This window comes from Rhinoderma darwinii, chromosome 13 (genome assembly GCF_050947455.1).
Source record: "Rhinoderma darwinii isolate aRhiDar2 chromosome 13, aRhiDar2.hap1, whole genome shotgun sequence".
NCBI lineage: Eukaryota > Metazoa > Chordata > Amphibia > Anura > Rhinodermatidae > Rhinoderma > Rhinoderma darwinii.
In genome coordinates this window covers 50333810-50349893 of record NC_134699.1, presented here as the reverse complement: position 1 = coordinate 50349893, position 16084 = coordinate 50333810, and the positions used below count along the sequence as shown (strand labels likewise).

The 16084-nt window shown below is 40.8% G+C and overlaps 1 protein-coding gene across 2 annotated transcripts in view; it reads left to right on the top strand.

Annotated features, from left to right (window-relative positions):
- The window catches only part of LLGL2 (LLGL scribble cell polarity complex component 2), a 76761-nt gene that overhangs the window by 24277 nt on the left and 36400 nt on the right, over positions 1–16084 (top strand). For both annotated transcript variants that reach the window (XM_075846426.1, XM_075846425.1), the window contains exon 2: positions 5149–5251. In XM_075846426.1, the coding sequence (XP_075702541.1) occupies positions 5177–5251 (75 nt within the window). In that variant the 5' untranslated portion in view covers positions 5149–5176. The remainder of the gene's footprint in view (positions 1–5148; positions 5252–16084) is intronic.

Below are 16084 nucleotides of genomic sequence, written 5' to 3'. Positions count from 1 at the left end.
AAAACGATGCCAAACTAAAGTAGACATATGGGGGATGTTAACTAGTAACTACTTTGTGTGGTATTACTATCTGTTTTACAAGCAGATACATTTAAAATTTAGAAAAATGCTAATTTTTGCAAATTTTCTTCAAATTTTGGTGTTTTTTACAAATAAATATTGAATTTATCGACCAAATTTTTTCCGTAACATAAAGTACAATATGTCACGAGAAAACAATCTCAGAATCACTTTGATAGGCAAAAGCATTCCGGAGTTATCACCACATAAATGGACACATGTCAGATTTGAAAAATCGGCTTAGTCCTGAAGGCCAAAACAGGCTCAGTCCTGAAGGGGTTAAGACTCTCTCTGTATGTTTGTAAACAGACAAGCACGTTGTGCTTTTCTGTTTTCATTCATACTTTCTACTGCTGGGGCGCGAATCACGCACGTCTCACGGAAGTGCTTCCGTGTGGTGCACGTGATTTTCACGCACCCATTGACTTCAATGGGTACGTGATGCGCGAACAACGCACAAATATCGGACATGTCGTGAGTTTTACGCAGCGGACATGCTGCGTGAAACTCACGGACAGTCTGAACGGCCCCATAGACTAACATATGTCTGTGCGAGGTGCGTGAAAATCACGCGCGTTGCACGGACGTATATCACGTTTGTCTAAATAAGCCCTTATTCTAATAAATTTAGCGAAAAACCTGTGGTCAAAATGCGAACTATACCCCCTAGATAAATTCCTTGAGGGGTGTAGTTTCCAAAATGGGGTCACTTTTGGGATGTTTCCACTGTTTTGGCACCACAAGACATCTTCAAACCTGACATGGTGCCTAGAATATATTCTAAAAAATAGGAGGCCCCAAAATCCACTAGGTGCTTCTTTGCTTCTGAGGCCGGTGCTTCAGTCCAGTAGCGCACTAGGGCCACATGTGGGATATTTCTAAAAACTGCAGAATCTGGGCAATAAATATTGAGTTGCATTTCTCCGGTAAAACCTTCTGTGTTAAATTTGTTTTTATTAGAAATGATTTTCGTCAAAAAAAATAATAATTTGTAAATTTCAGTTCTACTTTGCTTTAATTCCTGTGAAACGCCTATAGGGTTAAAACTTTGTGAATGCTGATTCGAATACCTTGAGAGGGGCAGTTTTCAAAATGGGGTGATTTATGGGGACTTTCTAATATATAAGGCCCTCAAAGCCACTTCAGAACTGAACTGGTCCCTGAAAAAATGACCTTTTGAAAATTTCTTTAAAATGAAGTACAGTAAATAGTGTGTCTTAGCCAGAAACAATATGAAATGTTAAATACCTTTGTGCCAAAAAAGACAAAAGTATAGAAGGTATGATACCTTTATTGGCTAACCATAAAGGTTCTATATGCGGCTTTCAGAGCACACAGGCTCCTTCAGGCAGTTTACAAATGAATGTCTTAGAAAAAAGCACAGACAATTAGTACATGAGGTGATACATCATTACGATAAGCCGGGGCAATAAAACTGAGGTTATAGGGGTGATCTGGAGTCAGTCTGATGGGGGACGTGACGTGTGTCCATGTAGTGGCTCATAAATCCTGGTGTTAGATTGAGGCCTTGTGTCAATGTCTGGAATTTTATCATCATCTTGAATTCCCAAATTTTTCTCTCTGTTTTTAAAATGACCCTTTAGTATTAGGACTTTTAATTCTGCCAAACTGTGATCAGGTCCAGAGAAGTGTTTTCCCACGGGTGTATCCACCTCCTATTGTATGTCTGTGAAGATTCATCCTGGATTGTAGTTTTTGTATGGTTTCCTCAAGGTTAACATTTATTTAGTGTAAAAATTTGTATTGGTAAAAATTCCACACCACATTGATATTCCTCTAGTAGCGGAATCCCTGGCCAGAGCGTTGTCTATGCCTATGGGAGCAAAAACCAACCCATGAGGAGGAGAGAACTGCCTGTAGAGCTCAGGGACAGGATTGTGTGGAGGCACAGATCTGGAGAAGGGTACAAAAAAATGTCTGCTGCACTGAAAGTTCCCAAGAGCAGAGTGGCCACCATAATTCTTACATGGAAAAAGTTTGGAACAACCAGGGCTCTATCTAGAGCTGGTCACCCCAGAAGGGTCTTAGTAAGAGAGGTGACCAAGAACCCAATGGTCACTCTGGGTGAGTGCCAAAGATCCTGTGGGCAGATAGAGCAAAGTACAGAGAAATTCTTAATGGAAACCTGATCCAGAGTGCTCTGGGCCGAAGGTTCACCATCCAAAAAGACACTGACCCTAAGCGCATAGCCAATACAACACAGGAGTGGCTTGGGGACTATTCTGTGAATGTCCTTGAGTGGCCCAACCAGAGCCCTGACTTGTACCCAATCGAACGTCTCTGGAAAGACCTGAAAATGTCTGTCCACTGACGTTCCCCATCCAACCTGACCGAGCTTGATCTGCGAAGAAGAATGGCAGAATATCCAGATGTGCAAACCTTGTGAAATCATACCCCAGAAGACTGGCGGCTGTTAGCTGACGCACCTTTGGCAGCGATAAGTACTGAGTAAAGGGTCTGAATACTTCTGTCAATGCAATATTTTAGTGTTTCCCTTTTCAATAAATTAGCAATGATTACTAACATTCTGTATTCACTTTGATATTATGGGGTATAGAGTGCAGAGTGATGGGGAAAACTTTAGGTTGAGGACTTGTGCTAAAATAAAAACAAACAAACTGTAAAAAAATTGAAAGGGTCTGAAGACTTTCCGAATGCATTGTAACGTCTGTATTTGCAGATAATAAGCTCGGTAAAGTAATCCACACGGAGGAGGATAATGTAATACTACAGAGGGATTTGGGGAAGCTAAAAATGTTACTTTAGCAACCAGTGCCAGGCAGCTGCTGCCAATGCAAATAAAATCATGGGATGAATCAAAAGAAGCATAGATGCTCATGACAAGAACATCGTTTTGCAGGCCTTGGTGCCTTTCTTGAAAAATATAATACAAGTTTTATATATATATATATATATATATATATATATATATATATATATAAATTTATATTTATTTTCGATTCTGGAGATGGGATCAATGTTGATCTAGGGATTTTTGCTTTTGCCTTCCTCTGGATGAACACTGCTGGATTATAGGTTGGACTTGATGGATGTGTCTTTTTTTTTTTTTTTTTCCTTCAACCTTGCCAACTAAGTTAGTATGGATGTTACGCTTTGTTGCCACTTTTTGGTGCACAATCCGCACTGGCATTCTGTTTCAAATGTGCTGCTTGTGCACGCAAGTTTTCCAGTCCAGTCCAGAAACTCCTCATTCTAGATTAAACAAGGTGATCATATAATCAGGAGTGAAGAAGTTTATCCTGATCCTTCTGGATCTGAGAACTGTAGTGAATGTATTGTTTGCACAGTTTGAAGCGCACGGTTTTCTTAAAGCCTCTAGTAGAACTACTGCACTGACTGATCACGTGTAAGCATACTAAAAATAGGACTGCTCCTGTGCTGCAGCCTCCCCTTCACCAACCCCTGTGTTCAGCATTGCCATTCCTAGCAGTTTTCATCTATACACCACATATACCTTGTGGCCTAAATAACTAGTATCGAATCCTTATTCATGGACTGGGTATAGTCCCTTTAATAATTTTTTTTTTTTTCTATCCCATTCAAGTTGAATCTTTGTTCACATCTGCGTCCGGGCTCCGTTCGGTCGGAGCTTTACATCAGAATGGAACCCTGACTGAAACAAACGTAAACCATAGGTTTCAATGGTGACGGACCCGGTGCAAATGGTTTCCGTTTGTCACTGTTTAAGGGTTCTGTTGCTTTGACTGAATCAATACCGTAGTCGCCTGCGCTACATGTGTTTTCCGTTTGTTTCATTCAGGGTTCCGTTCTGATGCAAAGCCCTGACCGGAAGCCTGAACCAGAGCCCTGACACAGATGTGACCGAAGCCTTCATGCTAAATAACATGTTTAATTCTTTAGGTTGTCACGTAGATATCAAATATGTGCAGGTTTTTTGTATGTAATGTGTGGGCAATAAGATATATTTTTATTCTAAAATACTTTTTGTTTATTTTACGGTTTTATTACCATTAAGGGATGACTTTAACTACATTTTAAACTTCTCTATTATCTTGCTACTTTATGCTAATACATTACACTGTCACTATGACATAGGCTGAGTAGTGTGCCCTAACACCTGGCTTATAGAACAGACTGCACTGGGGTTATTCTTAGGTACCCTGCTTACTGTAATGGGTACCCCCCCCCCCCCCCAAAAAAAACAAAACAATTCCCTAGCCATGGCTCCCCCCCCATCTGCTTCTCTATTGAACTTCAAAAACGTTGGGAAAAATGCATGGCACCTAATATGCCACTAAAATCCTATGTAAACACGCCCCGTTAATTTAGCTGTAATTCGTCTTAAGTACATGAACTATTGAAAGACAAGGGAGTCTGCGTATTTTTAAAAAAAAATTAAGAGTTGTTGTCCCTCTTAGTTGACCTCTTGCATCATTTAGCTGCTTTGAGTACCAGAAGTCCTGTACAGGGCTAGTTGGTTATCCACGGTTCCAATAACCCTCATCTAAACGACCATATCCTCTTCAGTATGCGTAGTGTTCCTCGTTCTGTGTGCACATTCACTAAATGCATTGAGCTTGGCAGTCGGTGACCACTTCTGCCTCCATCAATGCCTGCAGAGATAGTGGAAGATGACCCTAGATGAGCACAGAGGGTGCACAATGGCTGGCTGAGATCAATGCATGAAGCTACATACAGAAATCTCTCATTACACAAAGGAAACGCTCTGCCCATGGAGACATTTTCTTTTTAACTATTATATTAACAGATAAGTTCTTTGTTTGGACTGGTTAGGGAGGCTGGTAATATCTCCTCCGGTCCCTGTCACCGGTTGGGGTAAAGGTCCAGCGTGTGCAGCAGTCTATGGGTTAATGATTAACTTATTTCAAGCTTTCAAATTCAGCCTTCCTCTGAAAATGCATCAGATATTTTCCCAAAAGCCGTAGACGTGTGTGAAAGTGAACTCGTATATGGGTTTTACCAATTCTTATATTGGTGGCTCTTATCTGTACTTGCATCAATTCCTTACATGATCTTTGTTCTTCATAGAATGTGGATTTTATTTTGTCTCCGTTGTATATTCAGGGTGTCGCTAAGCTCGGGAGCTGCAGAAATGAAACGCTTCCTGAGGTCTGGTCAAGACTCTGTGAGGGAGAGACTGAAAAGGGACCTGTTCCAGTTTAACAAGGTGATGTTTGATTTCATCCTCCACAGGGCACTAGTCTCCGTGTAGCCAACATGGCAGTGAAGCACTGGTCTTGCTATCCTGGCAGAAGTTTTCATTCCTGAATATTTGTAAACACACCGGAACTATTCTAACTAAGGCTTTAGTTCACACCTGCGTTAGTGTAATCCGTTGTTCTGCTGCGTCAGAGGAGCAGAATAAGGGACTGACGGTTCCCATTGACTTTAATAGGTTTCGTCGGCTTTCCGTCAGGGTGTCCGTGATGTTACTGGACACAATAGCGCAGCATTCTGTGCTATTGTCCCATGTAAACTCTGGTAATCCCTGCTGGATCTGCAATGGAGGCCCCTAACCGAGCCGATCATGTCTGTTTTTTGGCTATTTATTTATTTGTTGTACCCACACTGAGACAATCTGCTGCTTCAACTCTTTCAAACGTAAAAAAATGGATATCTCATTCACACATGAGTGGAAGTGTAACTGAGAACCGCACCAGAAAAGTACACGGTGATCGTGTTTAACAGGGGACCGGTCTCTGTCTTAGTAAATACTTCCATTCCCATGGAATTACCATTCTTGGTCCCTGCCCCCCTAAAACCCATTCATTCTACCATTCCTCTGTTATTCCACTTGGTAATGTATGAAGAAATTGACAACTGGTTGTTACCATTTCCCTTGTCAATGTGTAGTGTCACAACAAATTAGAGTGTGTGGGGACTCGCCGGTTTGACCTGGGGAATGGTAACCCTCGATTGCCCATTTATTCATTAATTTCCAGGAGGACTAACGGAGCAACAACACTGTTATAAAAGGTCCACCATAATTATTTTTTCATGGAGAATATAAGTCACATATTGGGAGAAACAATGAAACGGTTTCCTACTAAAGGTAAAGGGCAATGCCATATGTGAAAAACCACACTAGATGGGAATTTCTTTGTTCTCTACCAGCTTTCTGGATTAGAAAAGTCACCAATGCCTCAAAAGTAGAAAAAAAGCAAGCAAAAAATACATGACTTTATAAAAGCATGGCACTTTACAAAAAGTTGACGTGGCTTAGCAGAACGGATGGGGTCTTCAGCGTTCCGACATATTTACTATAATTTACAGCAGAAATTGGCATAAATTATCGCCCAAGTCTACTCCAGTTCATAGCTGGAGTAGTTTTGACTTTCTGGCGCACGGGTGGCCAGGGATGTGCCTTATTTTATTATTAAGTGTGTTCCTCTTCGTAACTTGGGCACATCTTGCGCCATTTTTATTTTTGTAAATTTTTTTTTCAAGATTAAAATTGGCGTGTGAAACTCCAATGTTAATATAATTCCTCCACTAAATACTAGACACCTCTGTGTTTTCAATCATTGCCAGACAGGATTCTTAAATCCCACGTCTTAAATTTTTGTCCCATTAAATTGTTTTTCAGATATTTCAATTAATTGGCATTAACCCTTCACAACATCCGCCGTATATATACAGCAGACGTCGGGTGGGGGAGTGTGGAGCGAGCTCATGGGCCGCACCGTAGAAAGAATGTATTGGATGTATCTTACAGTTGACACTTCAGTGTAACTAGCGGAATCCCGCTAGTTTAACCCCTTAAATGCTGCAGTCAATAGCGGCATTTAAATAGTTAGAAGCAGGTGGGCGGCCCCCTGTAACAAAGGCCCCGTGATGCGATCGTGGGGTGCCAATGGTTGGCATGGCAGAACCTGGTGGCTTCATAGTGTCAGTATAACAATGTACTGCAATACATTAGAATTGCAGTGTATCATGCAAGCGATCAAACGATCGCTGGTTCAAGGGGAACAAGTAAAAAAAATGAAATTAAATACAAAAAAAAACAACTATTTTACTGTGTTCTTGTATGTATGTTCAAAGTTAAGAGAATTTCCCCCAAGCACAATGTAAAAACAAAAATTAACTGGTATTGACACTTCCTTAAAGGTCTGCACTCATACAATATATCATTTAGTCCGCACGGTGAACGCAGTAAAAAAAACTAAACTGCCAGGATCGCTGATTTCTGGTCACTTCATATCCCACAAAAAAATGAAATAAGGTGATCAAAACGTCTCATGTACCAATATAAACTACAGCTCGCCCTGCAAACAATAAGCCCTCCTATCGCTCAATCAATGAAAAAATAAAGTTATGGCTCTCAGAATATGGCGACGCAACTCATTTTATTTTAAACAGTTTTTTTTCTTGTAAAAGTAGTAAAACCTATATAATGTTTAGTATTGCCGTAATCTTATTGACCCGTAGAAAGTTTAACATGGCGTTTTTACCGCACAGTGAACACGCTCTTTTTCCCATTCCACGCCACAAATTATTTTCCAGTTTCCCAGTTAAATAAATGGTGCTGAAAAAAAAAATACACCTCGTCCTGCAAAAAAAACAAGCCCTGATACGTCAATATTGATGGAAAAATACAAAAGCTATGGCTTTTGGAACGTGGGGAGGAAAAAACTAAAGTGAAAATCTAAAACATGGCTGCCAGGGGAAGGGGTTAATGCCACTTATTTAAATGAGTTAAATTTGTGTAATTTCCAAAGGCAAAGCAGGATAGCATGCTCCCAAATTTCTAGTGTTAAATGTTAATGTTTTCTAAAATCTCATTCATAATCCTTGTGCTTTCTATGCAGAATCTGCAACGATCCACCATGTGTGAACATGGCCTTATACGATTCATAACTTTTGTAAGGGGTCTGAGAATATGTCCATAGGAAGAAGGTTGTAGAATTGTCTAGTGAGTTTTGACCAAAAAGATTCACTGTTGCAGTGAGGTCATGTGACAAAGGATCGAAGTTAAGGGGTTTGTTGTTAGTGTGACTACTTTAAAAGGGAACCAGTCATGTGGTACGTGCGTCCAAGCTGCGGGCAGCTTGTCCTAGAGCAGGAGGAGCTGCACAGATTGATATTTGGGGATAAGACACAGGATGACTTGTATTTTTTTTTTTTTTACAGTTTCTGGTCTTAAATGGTCACTGTCCTTTCTACAAACTCCTTCCCATCTGGTGCCCACGAACTGCAATTGACTTTAATTATCAGGTGTCGCCGTTCTTTCTATCCACTGCCTGTTTACAGTAGTAATAAGTCTCTAGCATTCCCATCTCTATCTCTCCTCTTTGAAATGCAGCCAGCAAAATACAGAGCAGGGGTTTAGTACCAGCCGGCTGCCCATTGGACAATGCATGATCGGAAGTGTTGCACCGAGTCGAGAGTTTGTGTGTTCATATAACAGATCCTGGTTTTCTTCAGTGCATGTAAAGCCCCATGCGCACGACCGTGCCCGTAATCCCGGTCCGTGATTACATGCACGGACCACTGCAGTCATCCGCATTTGCGGGCCGTGCTCCCACTAAGATACGGGAATGTGTCCATCGGCCATAGAAATGAATGGGGTCCGTAATTACGGACGAAATCTTGGGTTGTGTGCATGGGGCTTAAGAAGGGGCAGAGGACGACCATTCTTCCTTCTCTTCCGTTTGAAGACAACTGCTCAGAGAGGCCACTGTTTTCTGTTTTTTTTAGACAGAAATATGGATCCAATAATGGCCCTTACAATGCCATGTATATTATCCTACAGTCATACTCCCTTTTATTAGTCCTCTACTTCTTGCTAATGTACATGCAGTATTCTGGCAAGAATTTCTTTCTTCTATATTTTTTTTATTACTGTGCAGATGCATGTTTTTTTGTATAGGAGCTATAGATGCCCCTGTGTGGGGTATATGTAACCTTTCATTAATAAAATAATTGCTGGGCATGATTTTTGCTCTTATAGCAAGTACCGTTACCAATACTACTTGTCAGACTTCCTAGATCAGTATATAATCTAGTCAAAGGCCTCATGCACTCGACCGTAGCCATGTGCACGGCCGTGATTTTCGGGTCCGCCGGCTGCGGAGTGACAGCCGAGACCAACCTGCAAATCGCGGGCCCTGCACATTCTTGCATTATTTCCTATGAACACGGCCGTAAGAAGACATGTCCGTTCTTTCTGCGGTCCGTGCTTTTGCGGTTGCAATTCCCCCAAAAATCCATGGGAGAATTGCGGCACTATTCATTTTGATGGTTTCCACGGTCCGTGCATGGCCCAGGAGCAGACAGAACGGACATGTCTTATTACGGCCGTGTTCTGCGGTCCAGGCTCATAGAAAATAATGTGCACGGCCCGCGATTTGCGGGTGACACTCCGCGGCCGGCTGACCTGAAAATCACGGCCGTGCATGAGGCCTAAGGCCGGGTTCACATACAGAAGATCCGCCTGCGGGTTTTTGCCCGAAATTGATACGCTGCAGCTTCTATAATTCGTACCGTAGGGAAGTTTTTGCACAGAAATAATCTGCAGCAGGTGTATGAAATTTGTGAAAATCTCATCCACATGGCTGTTACTGCAATCTGCTGTGTGTTTTTCCGTGCACGCCACTGCATATTGTGCGGACCCAGCTTAAATAGATTCTCCGGGCATTTAAAAAAAAATAAAAATGTATGGCCTGTCTAAACCCCAGGCACAGCCGGTACGGCACTGTGCCTGGTAAACACTGAGGCCATGGTGACAAATGCTGCGGCGACTTTAGTCAGCTGATCAGCGGGGGTGCCAGGAGTCAGACCCCCACCGATCTGACATTGATGGTCTATTCTAAGGATAGGCCATCAGTATAAAATGCAGAGTACCTCCTTTTAATGTGAAACTCCCAGCCGATTACGGTAGAAGGAAAGCGGATTTTCTTTTGCATGTCTCCTCCAAATGCTGCTAACTTTTCCTCCTGAAAATATACATGCTTTGCAGAACTTTAAAATCCGCAGCATGTCAATCCCTGTTGCGTTTTTTTTTTTTTAGTCTTTTTTTTATTGACCGTTTTACAAATATAAAACATATAAAACCTACCCCCGTAACCCACCCTAGATAATCACAGCATCCAATGTAGACCGTAAGTACACATACTGCAAAAGAACAGTAGACATGACCTAACTCGATATGAAGTAATGCCTTCCCAATGACAAAACAATGGAAAAATCGCAGCAAAATCCAAATATTACAAATGCGGATTTTGCTGCAAATTCGTGTGTGGTAACTGTCTGCATGAGCTCTGTCAATAGAACAATTACACGACCAGAAGGGGGTTCTTACTGTCCATAAAGACGGATCCGTTATTGCAGAAGCGCCCAGAGACTTGCATAGGGGAGTCTGTGCCGCAATTGCAGACACAAATAGGGCATGGTCTATATTTCGCTGCTCGTTTCTACGGCCCGGACACATCTGTAAATCTACGGGAAGGTGTCCGTGGCCTATTGAATTGAATGGGTCCGCAATTTCATCCATAATTACCTGATCCGGAATTACAGATAAAATGTGGTTGTGTGTATGGGGCCTGAAGGTTTGAAAACTGGTAGTAAAAAGGATCCTGTCATTTGGACTTGTTTTCCAGACAAGAAATAGCATTGACCTAGTTTGTTGTGCAGGAGACCTGTCTCTGTGTGCCAAGTCCAAGAGCAGCAACGATGCTTCACTGTGTCTATGGTCCCATGAGAAATCTTTACTGGAGATTTCTGAGAAACTGGAGCAAGTCATTTATAGCAAAGTGAAACCGGAAGATTATATTTTATCCACAAGTAATTGCCACATGAACACAGTCCTACGTTAAGCTTTGGTGAACCTAAATATCATGTGTGTGTGTTACAGTATTAGAAGAAGTCCTCTATCAGAAAAGTCATTTTAGCGACCGGAACATTTCAATTCTATCCAGCAAGGGATTTCCGATCTCCCGTGATTTTGGTTGTGTGAGACATGACACATGACCCCTATACCGATATATAGATAATATTTTTACAGGATCACACCTTTGACAATAGGTTTTTGAAATTGCTCGCCTCCTCTCCCTCTCTTTACAGTGACCTCTCAGCAGCAAGATGGTTACCTCCATAATTGTGCTTGGAAAAAAAGTTTCAATCTCTAGGTTCACTTAGTTAAAAAAAAAAATATATATATATATATATATATATATGTGTGTGTGAAGCTTTCCCTTTTTAAGGCTGGATAGACACGGGATGAAATAGATTCGGTTTTTCTGCAGCAAAATACAAAGGTTTTAACCCCGTTCCCGATATAGGTGCAGGTCCCAGAGCTTTGACCGTCATCTATCGGACATTTATAGCATATCCTGTGGCTATGCTATAAATGTCTGTGAATACCCCTTTAACATACCGTCTAGTATTTCTAGCATTTAGTGCCTGACCTTTGTGTCATACCTTTACCGGTGCTGCTGGCTCAAATGAGCGCACAGATTGTTTGCCAGTCATGAGCAAGTTTAGACTGGCATTAAAAACCAGCTTGTCCTGTTCTCAAAGTATGATGTGACCAAACTACAGAAACTAGACTGTACAATCCTGAAAGTGATAGTATTGATAGTTTGCCTAGCAAGTAATGGTCACTGTGGGTATAGTTTAGATGTTTGGTAGGTACAGGGAACTCTGAGTTTATGGAGTTAATCTTCATCCATTAGAATGTGTTACGCAATGGAGTACCCGACTACTACATTCCTTTAAGTTCAGGGAAGTATAGCAATAATACATTGAAGTTTATAATAAAATCAAAAGCTGATACGGTATTATAGTTTTTACTTTTTCTATTCCTAGGGCCCCATTGTCAAAATGTACCACTCGTAATAAAAATGAATAATCTTCATATACCGTCAACGCATTCCACAGCACTTTACACTTTATTCCCATCTTAGACATTTATGGCATATTGGCAGTGTATGCTAAAAATCTAATAAGTGGATGTTCCGATTCTGCAATTCCTATTAGCACGGCACTGGTCTGAGTGGCAAATTAAAAACTGCCGTTTTGGTCTATTTTTCTCGCCCGTTTTGCATTCGTTCCGGGCAGTGTTTCCATTTTTAACAGCAGATTTTGGCCAGTTTTGCATCCTTGTGTTTCGTTTTTTGTTCTTGCCCCCTGTCCGTTTAAAGATGAATTTAATTTGTACATTTTTTGCCACACACTGCCCTCTGTAGGTAGCACCCCACCCCCCTGAAGGAGCAGAATCAGTCTGGCCAGGAATCTCCGTTTCAGGAGTTGCCCCTGATGTCATTGTCCATATATGGATAGTGATGTCAGTGACGTCTCCTGGAGCAGAATCCCCGGCCACTGCTTCAGCAACGCTATGGCCAGTGATTAAAGGGATTCCGCCCCTACGGAGAGCTACAGTGGCACGATCTACAGACCTGGGGGTAGGTGCCATCTACAAGGGGTCTGTGGCAGCAAAAAAGAGAACTCCGATGCACGGTGAGGAGTATAGAGAGAGAGCGTCAAAGCACGGCCGTCACTCAGATCACATCCAAGTGATGGTACTGCTTTACACGGCCCCATAGACTTCTATAAGCCGTGCAGCCGGGAGAACGGCCCAAAATCGGACATGTTCCATTTTTTTTTTGACGGCCCGCTTTACTAGGCCGTCCAAAAATTGGCCATGTGAATAGCCCCATTTGGGGTTTATTGTTCTGACAGCCGTTAAATAAATGTCCATCGCACAGCCGAGTGTCCCTGTCGTGTAAATGGGGCTGAGGCCACACGGCTCCCATAGAAATCTATGGGGCCGTGTAAAGACACTATAGTAGAAAAATGATCAACTTAGGCACAAAACAATGTTGAGATATGAAAATATATACATTTTATTACATAAAAAACATGAACAAGTTAAAAGATGAGTCACACAATGATATTGATGTCAACCTGTGCTAGACCAGGTATGAGTTATTTGCCATAATTATAAGCTAGTAACAGACACCATATTCAACAGCATCCAATAAGATCAGTCAAACAGAATATCAAGGATTTGTAGGTTTGCTGAATGAAAAAATGGCGATTGGTAAAATGTAATAGAATGAGAAATAATGATGTACAATACGCCACAGTAAGAGGGACTAGTGTAGAAGTGCTGAAACGACAAGCTCATTGAAGTCAGAAATACCACAGTAAGGTTACTGACTTGGTGGAAAAAAATGAGGCATACATACCAGTAGACACACAGAGGAGACGCCTGTAGGTAGTGTAATGTGTTCCAGCAGCGATCATCTGTGTCCTCTAGTGGGACAAGTAAAAAAAAAAAAAGATTCTAAAAATGTTTTTAAAAAGTGTAAAAATAAAAGTTATAAGTGACATAAACAAAAAAAATTTTTTTTTAACTAGAAGTCTTTTATTATAGGAAAAAAATGAACACATTAAAAGTACACATTTGGTATCACCGCGTTCGTAACGACCCCAACTATAAAACTGTAATATTATTTTTCCCGCGCGGTGTTCACCGCAAAAAATAAATAAACTAAAAAACAATGCCGGAATCACAATTTTTTTTGGTCACCACCCCTCCCAAAATATACAATAAAGTTATCAAAAAGTCACATGTACGCGAAAATGGTACCAATACAAACTACAACCCGTCCCGCAAAAAACAAGCCCTTACACAGCTTTTTTTGACTGAAAAATAAGTTATGGCTCTCAGAATATGGTGACACAAAAAATAATTTATTTTATAAATAAGTGATTTTATTGCACAAACGCTGCAAAACATAAAAAAGATTATACATATGATATCGCCGTGATCGTACCGACCCGCAGAATAAAGTAAAATGGGCATTTATAGCCCAGGGTGAACGCCATAATAAAAAACATTGTCAGAATTGATGGTTTTTGGTCACCTTGCTTGCCAAAAAATTGAATAAAAACTGATCAAAAAAGTTTCTGGTACCCCAAAATGGTACCAATGAAAACTACAGATTGTCCTGCAAAGAATAAACCCTCACACAGCTCCAGTGGAGAAAAAATAAAAAGGTTCTGGCTCTCAGAATATGGCGATGCAAAATGTGCAGTGTTACAAAAGCGGATAAGATTGGGCGCCATTTATCAGTGCGACACTGGCCACACATCTGAGGATTATTTATTTACCCCATTATTATACCCTCTTATTATACCCTGATGTTCTCCGTGCAGATTACATATGCCCCCACATTATAAACTGAAATACCAGTCAAATGCCAAACACAACTAACAAGCTAAATCTGTGCGCCAAACACCGCTCCCTCCCTTCTGAGCCCTACAGTAGTTTACTTCCACTGATATGGCATCGCCATACCCGGGAGAACCCGGTTAATATTTTGAGGTATTTGTCTTCAGTGGCACAAACTGGGCATAACATATAGTGCACTAAAATGGCATATCAGTGGAAAATTTTAATTTTCACTCTGCACCATCCGCTGCACATTAACCCCTTCGCGCACCATGACATAGCATGTCGTAGTGTGGGGGGTGATGTATGGAGTGTCTCACGTGAAAAATTTTTTTTTTTATTTTTTTTTATCACCTTGGCTCTACCAAAAAATGTAATAAGTGCTCAAAGTTGTATGTACCAAAAAATGGTACCATTAAAAACGACCGCTCGTCCCTCAATAAATAAGCCCTCACACCACTCGGAAAAATAAGTTTTATGGCTCTTGGAAAGCGGGGAGGGGAAAACTAAAAAGGAAAAGAAAAAAAATGGTTCAGTCTGGAAAGGGTTAATTACTTTCTAATGAAAAACCATTTATGACCACATGTGGGGTATAGCCGTACTCGAGACATTGCTTTACAAATGTTGGGCGGCTTTTCCCCCTTTATCCTTTGTGAAATTGAGAAAATTCAACATTTTAGTGGAAGAAATGTTGATATTCATTTTCACGGCCTAATTCTAATAAATCCTGCAAAAGACTTGTGGGGTCTAAATGCCCACTATATCCCTAGATAGATTCTTTAAGTGGTGTAATTTCCAAAATGGGGGTCACTTTTGGGGGGTTTCCACTGTTTTGGCCTCTCAGGGGCTTTGCAAATGCGACATGACACCCAAAAACTATTCCAGCTAAATTTGAGCTCCAAAAGCCAAATAGCGCTCCTTCCCTTCTAAGCCTTGCTGTGGGTCCAAACAGCAGTTTATTGCCACATATGGCATATTTCCGTAATCGGGAGAAATTGTTTTACAAATGTTGGGGTGCTTTTTCTCCTTTATTCCTTGTAAAAATAAAAAATTGGTACCTTTTTTCAGAAAAAAAAGTAGAGTTTTACCTTTACAGAATAATTCCAATGAATTCAGCAAAACAACTGTGAGGTCAAAATGCTAACTTTACACCTAGAAAAATTCCTTGATGAGTGTAGTTTCCAAAATGGGGTCACTTTTCGGGGGTTTCCACTATTTTGTTCCCTCCAGTGCATTGCAAACGCGACACGGCACTGAAAATTATTCCAGCAAAATCAGAATCTCAAAATCCAAATGGCGCTCCTTCCCTTTGGACCCACAGCAGGGCTCCTAACAGCAGTTTATTACCACATATGGGGAATTGCTATAATTGGGAGAAATTGCTTTACATATGTTGGGGTGTTATTTCTCTTTTATTCCTTGAAAAAAATCAAAAATTTTCATCTTCTCATACTAATTCAAATAAATTTAGCAAAAAAACTGTGGGTTCAAAATGCAAACTACCCCTAGATAAATTCCCTGAGGGCTGTAGTTTCCAAAATGAGGTCACTTTTGGAGGTCTTTATTATTTTGGCCCCACAAGACCTCTTCAAACCTGACATGGTACCTAAAATATATTCTAAAAAAAAGGAGGCCCCAAAATCCACTAGGTGCTCCTTTGCTTCTGAGGCCTGTATTTCAGTAAATTAGCGCACTAGGGTCACATGTGGGATATTTCTAAAAGCTGCAGAATCTGGGCAATAAATGAGCTACATTACTCGGGTAAAACTTTCTATGGTATAGAATTTTTTTTTTTATTACAAATTTAATTTTGTAAAAAAAAAA